Source organism: Lepidochelys kempii, chromosome 8 (genome assembly GCF_965140265.1).
Source record: "Lepidochelys kempii isolate rLepKem1 chromosome 8, rLepKem1.hap2, whole genome shotgun sequence".
Taxonomy (NCBI): Eukaryota; Metazoa; Chordata; order Testudines; family Cheloniidae; genus Lepidochelys; species Lepidochelys kempii.
In genome coordinates this window covers 66675916-66688746 of record NC_133263.1, presented here as the reverse complement: position 1 = coordinate 66688746, position 12831 = coordinate 66675916, and the positions used below count along the sequence as shown (strand labels likewise).

The 12831-nt window shown below is 37.8% G+C and overlaps 1 protein-coding gene across 2 annotated transcripts in view; it reads right to left on the bottom strand.

Moving 5' to 3' along the window:
* The window catches only part of SLC25A24 (solute carrier family 25 member 24), a 40196-nt gene that overhangs the window by 3972 nt on the left and 23393 nt on the right, over nucleotides 1–12831 (bottom strand). Inside the window, exons 2-8 of one of the 2 annotated variants that reach the window (XM_073356844.1) lie at nucleotides 12256–12382; nucleotides 11512–11599; nucleotides 10611–10722; nucleotides 7114–7272; nucleotides 5934–6086; nucleotides 3324–3431; nucleotides 246–413 (exon numbers count right to left, since the gene is read on the bottom strand). In XM_073356844.1, coding sequence (XP_073212945.1) covers nucleotides 246–413; nucleotides 3324–3431; nucleotides 5934–6086; nucleotides 7114–7272; nucleotides 10611–10722; nucleotides 11512–11599; nucleotides 12256–12382 — 915 coding nt within the window. The remainder of the gene's footprint in view (nucleotides 1–245; nucleotides 414–3323; nucleotides 3432–5933; nucleotides 6087–7113; nucleotides 7273–10610; nucleotides 10723–11511; nucleotides 11600–12255; nucleotides 12383–12831) is intronic. The other variant, XM_073356845.1, reaches the window with a different exon arrangement.

Sequence of the window (12831 nt, the reverse complement as noted above, 5' to 3'; positions counted from 1 at the left end):
GTGGGTCTGACTCATGATTTTTGAATCATAGGGTTGGCAATACTGTAACACAGTAAGGAAAAAGATGTGAAAAACCAGCCCTGAGCATACTACAGCGGATATTTTTTAAATTCTCAAACAAGTATAACTACAAGTAAGTTACAGATGTGAGTGAATGATACATATTTTAAGAAGGTAATGAAGAGGGCAGATTACATTTTTGTGTGTCTAAAGAAATAATACATGCATCAAGTAAACAAACTGACCTCATAGACAGCCAGGTCTATACCAGCATAAGGAATTATGCCCAGAATGTTGGGTACATAACCTTTGTAAAAGGCTGTCAACCCTTCTCTTTTTAAAATCTTCCTAGCACAGTCAAACATCCCAGAGTATTGTCCTGTTTTACCCACTGCCAGTCTGGTCTTTAAGACCTGAAGGTAGAAGAAATGTAGAATTAATTATTTGACAGGTCACGACCCAGCTTACATATAGGCACAACAAATCTTTGCGTACTCATAAGTTTCTATTTCCAAAAAGTGAACCTCTTTACATTTGCTACTTAAAGTCTCCTTTATAAACAACGAGAGTTAAGGTTTGGTTAGCATTAGTTTTTTCAGAGTTTTATCATTTGTAAGAGGAATAGTCCACCTAACAAGCTTATGGTTGTGAAGGAACAGGGTATATTTTTTTAGTCAAAATCAGAGTAAGATGAAAGTTGTGATTTGCCTTTTTTCCCCTTCTCATGTTCAAGAGAGACAATTTTTTAAAAACAAATTACAAGATATCTAGAGCCTTTCATTAGGGCTGGTGCTTAGCCTAAGAACAAATGCGAAATTAGCATTTAAAAAGCAAAGACTATGCAGGAACATGAACTAATTCCTTCTAAGGCTTCATTGGATCAAGCTTTTCAACTGAGGATTGCAAATCATATTACAAACATTAAAGAAGACTCATGACATCCTTTTGAGATAATTAAGGGATATACAGGGATCACTTCACTCACTAATGAAATGCAACACAACAGCTGTTTAACAGTGCCTGTGACTTTACACCAGCATTGCAAGATAGGGAGCGAAGAACACCATGTTCAAATGAAACTGCCAAGGGAATTCCCTGAGCAGGAATTTGGCCTGCTTGGAAGTCTCATAAGAGATGGCTCCCATATGTGATATCTGGCACGTCAGCATACAATCTTGGCCAGGAACACCGTAAAAACCAGCTTTACTGCAATACTCTGGCACCGTTAGGAAGATGAGAATATCTTAGGGCTTTTCTATGTGACGAGTGCTACAGCGGCACAGCTACAGACCTGTAGTTATACCACTGCAGCGCCACAGTGCAGACGCTCTCTACAGAGATGGAAGCGTTTTTCTGTCATTGTAAGTAATCCACCTCTCTGAGCACCAGTAGCTATGTCAATGAAGAAGGCTTCCACTGACCTAGCCACATCTACAGCAGGGTTACATCAGCATCATTATGGCGCTCAGGGATGTGAGTTTTTTACACCCCTGAGCAATGTAGCTATGTCAATCTAAATTTTAAGTATAGACCAGGCCTTATTGTAGAACAGGGCCTACATACCTCCACATCCATTCTTGTGTAGTACGCCACTTGAATATAAAAGGACCAACACTGTAACATTTGGTTGCTTTATTCTATGTGCTTAGCAACCAGCTGTGACTTGATTTTCTAAGGACAATAATGACTTAACTAAAAAAAAACAAACTCCACCACAGTGTGTAGAATGCCATTGTTTTTTTTATCCCCACAGAGGGACACTCCTTATCAGAAAGAGTTCAGGGTGAGTCACTATTTATATCAGTTTCAAATCTTGCTAAATCCTGGTCCCAGCACACAGCATGGGCAACCATGCTGTGTGCTACAAGAGTAATTAATCTTTTAGGGAGAGGGAATGGATCTTCTACCCAGGCTGCAGAATGAAAAATAGTCACTCTGGAGCTATTATTCTATTCTTGAGGCTGGAAAAATTGTCGCAATACTGTTCTGCAGGCCGCTACCTGTTGAATGGAGGAATAATAGCAGTGACTCCACAGAGGAGCAGATCAATCTGCCAACCCTGCCCATAGTGCAAGGAAATCCAACAGAGGTAGCTTAACTTCATCTGCACGGGCTACCTAAATCTAACCCCAACTCTGCACAGCAGAACTATATTGGTTCTGTTGCAGGCAAGGCCTGCTCACCCCATGCCAGGGTCTTGGACCCAGTAATGGCAGGTACTCACCAAAGGAGTTTCCCCTGGTGGTCTGGTGTAGAACTTCAGTTACATTTCTGCCTCAGTTCCCCCTAGTGGTTTTTCAATGAGTTCAGTGATACTTATATACAATGAGCAATGCCCCTTCAGGGATTTTGTTTATTTAATCAACCACCAAACAGTGTGTAAACAAGCCTTCTCCTCCCCTAAGTTCCCAGTCTTCTCCTTTGCCTGGAGTTGTGCAGTCTTTCCCCTGTGATCTCATGGTATCTCCCAGGCCTCTCTGCCTCAAGAGCTTTGTAGTCTCTCCCCTCTGGAGCTGTCTCTCTATGTTTTGGGGACTGTTCCTCTCTCCAGGAGCCTCTGCTACCACTGCACGTAGCTTCCTACCCAGCTCCTCTGAAGAGTTCTCTTCCCAGGAGCTTCCTTTCTATGTTCTCGTCTCCTGCCTGACCCTCAGAACCATTTATAAACCAAGTGTTCCTTTATTAATTAATTACCCCACACAGCTGCTCATCCAATTAACTATCCACAGGTGGATCTGGATTGGCTTGTTTGCCTTAGCAAAGCCTGTCAGGCTAGATGCCTGCCCCTTAGAGGACCAGTCCCAGTGGCAGGGCCACATTTAGGGAAGTATTTAAGCACACACTTAACATTAAGCATATGCTTAAGTCTTTTACTTCATGGGACTTAAATATACACTGAAATGTTCTGCTGAACAAAGATAATTTCCAGACTTAGAGACTTAGCATGCAATCTGTGACAACCAAATTTCTAATATTTTAAAAGAGAAAGAACACAACCCCCAACATGTATGCACATGGTGGTTCGGGTTTGTTTTTTTAAATGACATAATTTAAATAAAAAAAAAATTCAGAAAATAGAAAAACCACACATAACCCTAAACACCAGAAATTCTAAGTATAGAACATGCCGTGTTGTATCCCAGAAAGTGTCAGGTAGCATTATGGTGTGATTCTGAAGGAGTAAATCTACAGAATGCAAGTGAAAGTTGTGATGTCGGCAGAACTCCTTTAATGTTTCCACAAAAAGTCTTATCTTGCTCTTGGTGAAGTCAACAGGATTTTTGGCACTGACTTCAATGGGAGACCAGTCCTCTCTTGCTTACCTCCATAGGATAAATAGAGGTTTGTGCTGTTGCCCCAGCCAAAGAACCAGATACAAATCTTTCAACGGTCCCTATCTTTCCATCTTCATTAGCAAATAGCTTCTTATACTGTGTAGGTAAAATGCATAAAGACAAATATATCACACATCTTTCTGAGGCAGGTAGAATCCCCCAGCAGAAGCAGAAATATGACATGAGGTTTTCCCATGAAGTTTGCATTATAGATGTCCAATTAACACAACTTAAAAATATTTACATTCCAATTCTGTGTGTAATGATTTATAAAAACATAGATCTTCCAGCCTGTAAAAGTCCTTTACATTTGGTCCCACTGAGTGGGATCAATTCTGCCCATACTATAGTGGCAGAGGAGCACCACTATAGTTAAATTTGCCCCAAGACATCGGTTTAAAGGTCAACCTTTCTAAATCCTCTAAAATTGACTTGATTAGTCTTTGAAATTTGGTACGCCTCAGGAGCGTACAGGGTAGGATTAGGGACCCACATTTAGAATCATTTGTGCCAGGGGGCCCGGACATACAAGCCTGAGAAAAAACAGCCTTTTTAAAAAAAAGTTTGGGGGGGGTTGGGAGGGAGGAGAGCTAGAGATCAAGCTATTGATGTGATGAGGGTCAAAATGATCTCGATCTCTCAAGTTTTACCCAAGGTAGTGCTCTGCGTGCACACAGTCTTTGAGGGACCCAAACTGACAATGGTGTTTAAGAAAATACACATTTTTACTACGCACATGTACCAATACAGAAAAGCAGCTAGAGGATTTTAATTCGCACCATTTTATATGCTTTAAAGCTCAAGTCTTCTAAGTACTCTGAAATTTGAATGGTTAGTCAGGTTGGTTTGAAAATCTGGTGTCTCTCATGAGGGCACAGGGTAGAGCTAGGGATTCAAATTTGGGGTCATTTGACAAAGAGGTTCCCAGGTTGTCTTAAAAAAAAGTTCCCTTCTGCTGCTCTGTACTGTTAAACTGAACGTTACTAATCACTGGATGAATCAGAGATCATTCTGTTTGACTGCTGCAAAGTCATACTTCAATTAACATAACTAAGGATAAGTTAATCACAAGCACCCACATACCACAAAAGGAATTTTGAACTGAGCGGATGTAGTGCTACCATTTGAGAGTCATGAGTGGCAGTTTTATTTTGGGGGGAATATACTCAAAGTGGAATTAGACATGTGAATCCTTAAGAACATAAGAACTGCCACACTAGGTCAGACCAAAGGTCCATTTAGCTCAGTATCCTGTCTTCCGACAGTAGCCAATGCCAGGTGCCCCAAAGGGAATGAACAGAACAGGTTATCATCAAGTGATCCATCCCCTGTTGCCCATTCCCAGCTTCTGGCAAACAGAGGCTAGGGACACCATCCCTGCCCATCCTGGCTAATAAACACTGATAGACCTATCCTCCATGAATGTATCTAGGAAAGGAGGCATTAGGGAAAGGAGGCGCGGTACATGTGTTAATGGGATGAATTGGGGAACTGCTGAAGGAGGGCAGACTTAAAGGTTGAACGCCTTAACTTTGCATTTCCGGGTTTTCAGAAGTTTCAGTTTCGATTCACTCAACATTCTGCAATGGGATGGCATATCACTAAGCAACCCTAACTCAGAAATGTTGGGTTTTGGTCATTCAATACCTATATGGTTGCACTTTTATAACAGATGAGAACCCCGCATTCCTTGCATAACCAGAACTCCAACTTAAGTGAATGGGTACCCAAGGAATGGAGAATTAGGCCTTATGTGCACCATATCACTTGCTGTAGGCAGCCAAATACAACTACTCAGGCAGAACAAAGACTAGACTGCAGTATCAGTTACAGATAAGCTGAAGTAAGAAGTAACGTACTGAGGGAGGTAAGCAATAACTGCACATTAGAGCAAACTACAACCTCTCATCAGAAGTTGTAAATCAGATATCCTATACTCAAAGGATAATTTTTTAAAACAGATTTTGGGTTTGGGGTTATTTGTTTACAGCATAGAAGAGTTTTGATGTATTGTACATTACTTTGCTCTTACTTCTGGCCCTAGCAAGACTCTGCCATCTTCACAGATGAGAAAGCAAAGATCAGTCACCGGGTGTTCTAGAATTTCAAACTAAAACTGTGACCGCAGGGAGATCTCTATTCCAAAGGAGGATCAGGCCTTTAATATGTTGTGTAAAGCTGATTCAGAGGTAAATATAATGCTGAAATCCATGCTGAGGGCATCTTACTGCAGCACATTGACATTTGACTTTAAAGAAATCCTGTACATGGGTATGTGTTAGGCTAATACAACATGCTAGATTTTTATGTGGTTACCATTTAGAAAGTACAACTGAAGTATTTACAATTAGAGCACCTCTCCACAAAAAGTTATATAGATAAGTAGGTAGCTTTAAACTCATATGATGTGAATTTGATTTCTTTCCTACATTGTTCACAGTACAACAGTAATAATCCACATTACTCAAATATTTTATTAACCAGTCATAAGACTATTTTAACTGTGATCAATAAAACCATTATATACATTTTCATCATCATTTGCATTCTGTTTGTTTTTCAGTATTTAGTGTTCATCACCTTGATGTGACACATTACCTGTTCATATGCCCAGAACTTAACAGCTGTTTCAGGTGCGATTTTAATGACATTCACACCATTTCCCCTCCAAAGGGAACGGACGCCTCCTTCTTTCACCATCTGCTTAAGGCCATTTGATATATTCATTTTATTTGACTTTGAACTATGAACCTATTAACCACAGTAAGAAAAAGAAATGCTTAGATTGAATATAGGACTCATTTTTAAGCAACAAAGGATAACTGTTTTAGTAAATACTTAAGTCAAAAATCCCTAGAAGACAGACAGTATAATTACTGGTCTCATAACTGAATAGCTGTAGTCAATCTGAGATGCTGCAATATGACTGTAAACTAAGGATTGTTTTCACATCATTAACATTATCTGTTGTATTTCTTGAAAGCTAACACTATAATAACAATATTCCAATCTTTCGTTTGTGATATTTCTTCCAAATTAGCTACTGGCTCAAAAGGGAATATAAATGCTCATTATCAAGAGAAATGCAATATATTCCTTAAAAGGCATACTATAGAAACACTACATAATGTGCTTTTTAGATTGAGTAGTACTTTCTATATGGCAGACTCAGAAAACATAAAGCAAGCTACTGTTTAAAATCCTGTGATTTTGAAAAATGTCTGGAAAGCGTGTAAAAAGTGTGAAATTTATTGCTGATCTTAATACACTATTGTAGTTTATACCAGCACAACTGATTTTGATAGGGTAGATGTATTTTTCAGTATCCGCCTTTTATTAATCATTTTAGATATCAAAAGGGAACATATTTAATATAATATCTGTACCACAACACACCACAAAGCAAGTCTCCTTACAAAAATGCATCATTTGAATTCTTTAAAAAAGCAGCAAAATGCATAAAACAAACATGTAAGCATCAGGGTGCAAAAGATATCTACAAATTAGGGCCTAACCCTACAAACCACTATGCCCACAGGACTAGTTAGGTGTAGTTTATCTTTGCGGATCAGGACCTAAGTCAATACAAATTATGAAACAGTTTTAAAAGCACAATGAGAGCCTCTCTAGAAGTAAGATGATATATTCTGCTATTAGTTTGCAAGAACTCCCAGCCAGCTGGAACTCCTCTAAAAAACTGCCACAAGATGGCCCAGATTATTCTAAATGGGAAAAGTGATTTACCAGAATTTAAAGTTGCTTAAGTGTTGCAACTCACCTGCATCATGACTTTAAGGCGATCTAGTGGTGCTGTACCTGTTCGAGAAACAGCACCAGCCACTCCTCCTGATAACAGCTGTCTCCACCACTGCCCAGACTTTTTCTCTTCCTCTGTGAATTCATCTGGGATAGTCAAGCTATCTCCTATATCCAACACCTGTCACAATGCAAAGCAGAAAGGGGCAATGACTATATTTCCTATTTCATCTACTTAGTGATTTTACTGATAGTTCTGACACAGGCTTGACTACAAATAGATACCGTACCAAATGACAGTGTATAAAAAAGTTACGTTAAAGACATAAAAATAGCCATCAATAACCTGTAATGTACATACTGTAATTTCATTCCATTGTTATAAATTCAAGTAAGACCAATTCTATACAACAAAAATCAAAAGTGACCCTTTATTCCCTTTAAATGTATTTAGAACACCACCACCCAAAACCCACCATTTCAAAGACAGCACCATCATCATTAAAAATTATGACAAACTCCTTTCTTGAGCATGGCTGTAATGAAGACATTTTGTCAAGCTCAGTAAAGCTTTCCAGACAGTGTCCAAGTCCAAAATGCTTACATTCTACTAACCTTTCATCCAGGCAGCCTTTACGGATTAGTTTGATAATCTCTTAAAGATGTTGTCAAGAGATTAATCATTCAAGGTAATTTATTCATGTATTTTACAGACACACACATTTAAAAATAGCTTTCTATTTATAAATTAATATAGCACCTAATTATATGATTCATTTCACTAATCCATTATGATCTTTCTTGTTCCAACCAACAATTTTACTGATTGTTTTGAAGAGACATTATGACTATCCTTCAGTTGTGAAAGTCTGAAATCTCCCTGCCAGATGTGTGTTTAGTTTAAAATACTTACTGTTCAACTTGAACAACAATGAACATTACCAAAGGCAACAGGGGTAAGGTTTCCCATGACAGAAGGCTATGGATTTTTATAAATAAACTTAAATACACACCTTCATTTTCATCATATCATATATGTAATAAAAAATTAGAGGGACTGCACCATTTAATACTACAAATCCAGTTTCCCATGAGAGTTACATTTGCCATTAAAAAGAGAGAGCGAAAAATCTTTCCAATAAGAGAAAGCAATTACTGCCAAAGTAGCTGGGGAGTGGGAGGATTAATTTTTTTCCTTTAATAAAGTGAGTTATATTTATACTGTTGCTGAATTTAATTTTAGATGCTACCACTCTTAATGCCGCAAGTCCCCCCCCCAATCTGTAAAATGGAGATAGTACACTATGTAGCGTTTTGTCTTGTTTATTTAGACTGCAAAAGCTCTTCTGGGCAGGAACTCTCTCTCTGCATCTGGATAGTGCTTAGCATGTTGAGACATACATTTTTGAAAGTGATGAGTGATTTTGGGTGCCTAATTAGAGACCTCTTAAAAGGGCCTGATTCCCAAAGGGTGGGTGCTCAACACTCAGAGTATGCCTACACTAGAAACACTATAGCGGCACAGCTACAGCTGTGCCACTGTAGCATAGACACACTTACTACAGCAACAGAAAGAGTTCTTCCATTGCTGTAGAAAATCCACCTCTCCAACCGAATTCTGTCGACCTACCAATGTCTACACCGGGGCTTGGGTTGGCTTAATTACATTGCACAGGGCATGAAATTTTTCACAGCCCTAAGCAATGTAGTTAAGCCAAGCTAACTTTTAAGTGTAGACCAGCCATGAAAATCTGGCCCCTTTAAGGGGTTTCCAGTTGGACACCCAAAATGGAGCCCCCCCAAATCACCAGTCACTTTTGAAAATGTTGACTGGGTGTTCTAGTTTGTGCCTATATTAATAGCACCTGCCAGAATTTGGCCTTATATGCACTGGACATTAATATCACCTTACAACTAAGCCTAAGAAAAAGAAAAAGCTAAAGTCACCTTTTGGGATTTTACTGTATAAACATTACAACAATAGCCAGCCCACAACACTCCTATGCTATTTAGATTCCTGCTCACCAGAGTCCAATCACAACTAAGAGCCTTCAATTTTAAAATAAAAAGAGTTTTCAAAAGGCTGTTATCATGAGAAACTGAAACAAGATTTCAAACATTTTGGCTACGTAGGGCACCCCCTGTATTGCTGTGGTAACTGGTTCCAAGTTCTCACAGTAGGCCAACTGCAACAATTGTAGATCTTATGGAACACTTCTAAACTGAATATTTAGGATTAGATGAGGAGGTTCCATAATAACCAGAAAAAGAACTTGTAATTTTCAGCATTTAAGAAACAGAAAAAGTCTTGGGCATTTTTCACTAAATAGTATAGACTCAGAACTATCCAATTTCATATATTTGCCTCATGTTTTCTTTTGGCGAGTCATCTAAGAGGATAGCTGGATGTTATTAACCATGTGATACTCCCACTGTGAATTCAACCAGGGCAGGCATATACGTTTAGCCTGGTTTTAAAATAGAAAACTATGAATCGTTGTTTTCTTCTTACAGTTTCATAGCTTAATAAAGGTCAAAGACTATTCTCCTCCAACTTTTAACTATAAAATTATTCTCAGGTTGGGACTATGTACTGCAAATCAACCAAAACTGTAAACACCTATAAGCAAGTTTTTATCATGAAAAGGCTGACAGATCCTTCAGGATTCAAATGATCTCATTATATTTAAAGTAATTACAGTTTTTAGCCATGTGGTCTTTCCTGTAAATGATCAGGGTAAGTTCATTCTGTCAAATTATTTATCTGTGCACATGCAATATTTCACTGGAGGGTTACCTATAACTTCGCATTGCTTGCATATCAAAGAATTATTAATAAAATAAGATCTCAACTCTTGAGGAATTGGACTTACCAAGGCTGAGACAAATGTAGTGCATTACTTCCTGCCATTACGTATTCTATTCTTACTTAAAATTCTGGAGAGAGCATGCACATGTATGTGTGCAAACACTTATCTAGAGTCTACATTAAAATAGCAATTTTGTGAACTTTATGATAAAATTGCTAGTTAAATGAAACTGCTAACACAATACCAACATTTTGAAACAGCTAAAATACTTCTCCAGCTTGTATGATCACATGAAAGCAACAGTCCATTATAAAATGCACATAGTAACTAGAAAAAGGATTTACTATTGTGTGACATTGTTTTGTGAGGCCTCTCCAAAGGGACAAAATTCTTATTTCTAGTCCTAATGGTTGGCAAGATACTGGACCTTAGACTTTTCACTGATCCAGGACTAAATACTCATACACACACAAGGATACTTGGGGCAGGAAGATGGGATAAGAACACCACATCTGGGAGGAAAAAAAACAAACTATACCAGCTGTCTAAAGCCTCTCAGAAGGCTTGAAGTTCTAAAATTAGTTCTGGCAGAGATGGATTTGGAAGCAGAATCCAGGTGAGGAGTCAAAGATGCAGGATAATCTCTCTCTCTCTCACACACACACAGCTACATAAAATAGATCTCCTTTAAAATACAAGCTGAACTTACAGTAGAATGTTTCCAATAACGGATTATTTCCTCAATGTCTGTTGCTGGGTTAAATAAAAAGTGATCCCGCCATTCATTCCAGTCCACTGACATTGTCCCATCAGCATCGATGCTGAAAATAAAACAAAACAAAAGTATGCAAAATATTAAATTATGTCTGGAAAATAGTAAAAATAAATAAAATATCTGGTCACTCTACCTGCAAACTTTTTCAGACTTGAAGTCCTGTGAACCCATGCAAACCAGTCCTCACACAAGAGTGTGAAAATCCATGTACAGCAGTGGATACCAATCTTATGAATGGTCAGTAAAACGAACCATTTTTCCCAACTGAGGTGGGGGGAAGGGTAAGTGGACATAACAAAAGTCACGTTAATGAAGAACAAGTTGACATCCCTTCACATTTCCAATGCCTTCCATGAACTGGAAATCATACTCTGCAGGACAAGAAAACAATGCAGTGCACCATACTACAACTTATGCACCATACCTACTGTAAATTTGAGATGTTCTGTTTTATGAATCTTTCAATTTTATGAACTCAAATACTTAGTATAATAGGGATTCTACTATACTATCACCTTTGGAAGGGTATGCATGGCTCTTTAGTTCACTAAGAAAGGAAAATAGATCATGTTTCTATTCTTAAACTGGAGGCCAACTACTGTTGGTTATGCAGATAGGTGTGATACCTAAATATTAGCATAACTCAGATTCAGTCTTAAATGCATATGAAAATAAAAATTAGACAGTGTTTTACTTTGCCAATAAATAGTTATCTTTGATTTAAAAAATTATCCTTTTACATCTGATCTGGAATTATGTAAACATGTTTATGAACAATCATTTGAAGAATACACAAACTCACAAACACTGACTAGAAATAAGAATGGTTTCTGACCTTTGTAGAATCTTTTCTGCCTGTTGTTCTGAAATATTTATACCCAATAACTTGAGAGACTCTACAATCTCTGATGCTTCAATTTTTCCTTAAAGCATTAAAAGAAAATATGTACAAGTTAAAAGCTTCTTCAGATCTCGTTATGTAAACTCACATGACAATGATCTTTGTTCTACTTAAAGATTTGGAAAGTCTTTAAACTATCATTTAGTACAAACAAAGCAGCACAGACCATTTAATACACTTTTACACTGAAGTCCTAAATGATATATAATTGGATTATATCTGCTCAATATTTGTAATACATAAGTGCATCACAAACACCTAGTGAGTCAGTCTCCCTCTATCAAAGAGGGAAAATATATTTTCTAACTAGAGACCTCCTCACAGCTCCTCCAGCTGCGGAGCAAAATTCCTTAGTTCTACCATCTTGAAGGGGGTTAACTGGAGGAGAATAATTAGTCATTTGACTATGATGTGGATACTCAATCAAAATTATGAGCCTGCTCCTACTCCAATTGAAATTAATGGGAGAAGATACAAGTTCCACATTAGCAATACAAGTTCCCTCTCAGCAAACTTTATACTCCATTTATTACATACAATATTTACATTACAAACAATATATTTAGGTCCTTGAATGTTTTGGGGAAATAACCATTTTATACTGAATTATTCTGAAATCTAGTTCAGTAATTGGTACCACACATTTTTCTTTCAAGGTCAGGGAAAATAAAGACATACCATCATTGTTTTTGTCCAGACTCTTAAAGGCTAGTTTCATTTTCTTCTCATGGTCTTTAAGATACTGCATAAATTCTTCGAAGTCCAGCTGCCCATCCTTGTTAGAATCTCCAGTTTTAAAAATTTTCTGTTCAGAGAAAAATAATTAAGGAAATATTACTGATCAAAGAATGAATGAAAGAAAAGTGCTTTGTAATATTAAGATCTGCACAATCAACTGTGACAGGCATCTCACACTGGCAGAGTTTGGGAAAGAAACACTTTTCCTCGCTCACCAAAACTGACCCCCAATTGAACCTCAACCCACTCATTCTGGGTAGGAAAGTATTGCTACTTCCATTTTATACTAAAATGACTGTCTGTAAGACAGTCATTAGGAAGCAATGATAAGACACATTGAGACAAATAAAACACACTCTTAAATGTAGTTCTACCTATGAAATTAGCCAAGGGTTAAATATAGCCTATATGAATTATGCATCTGCAACTCCGACAGACTAGAAATACATCTTTGAGACAGGGATGAACTGGATTCAAGTTGTGATCTTGCTTACTAGACATTTAGTCTGCATTCAA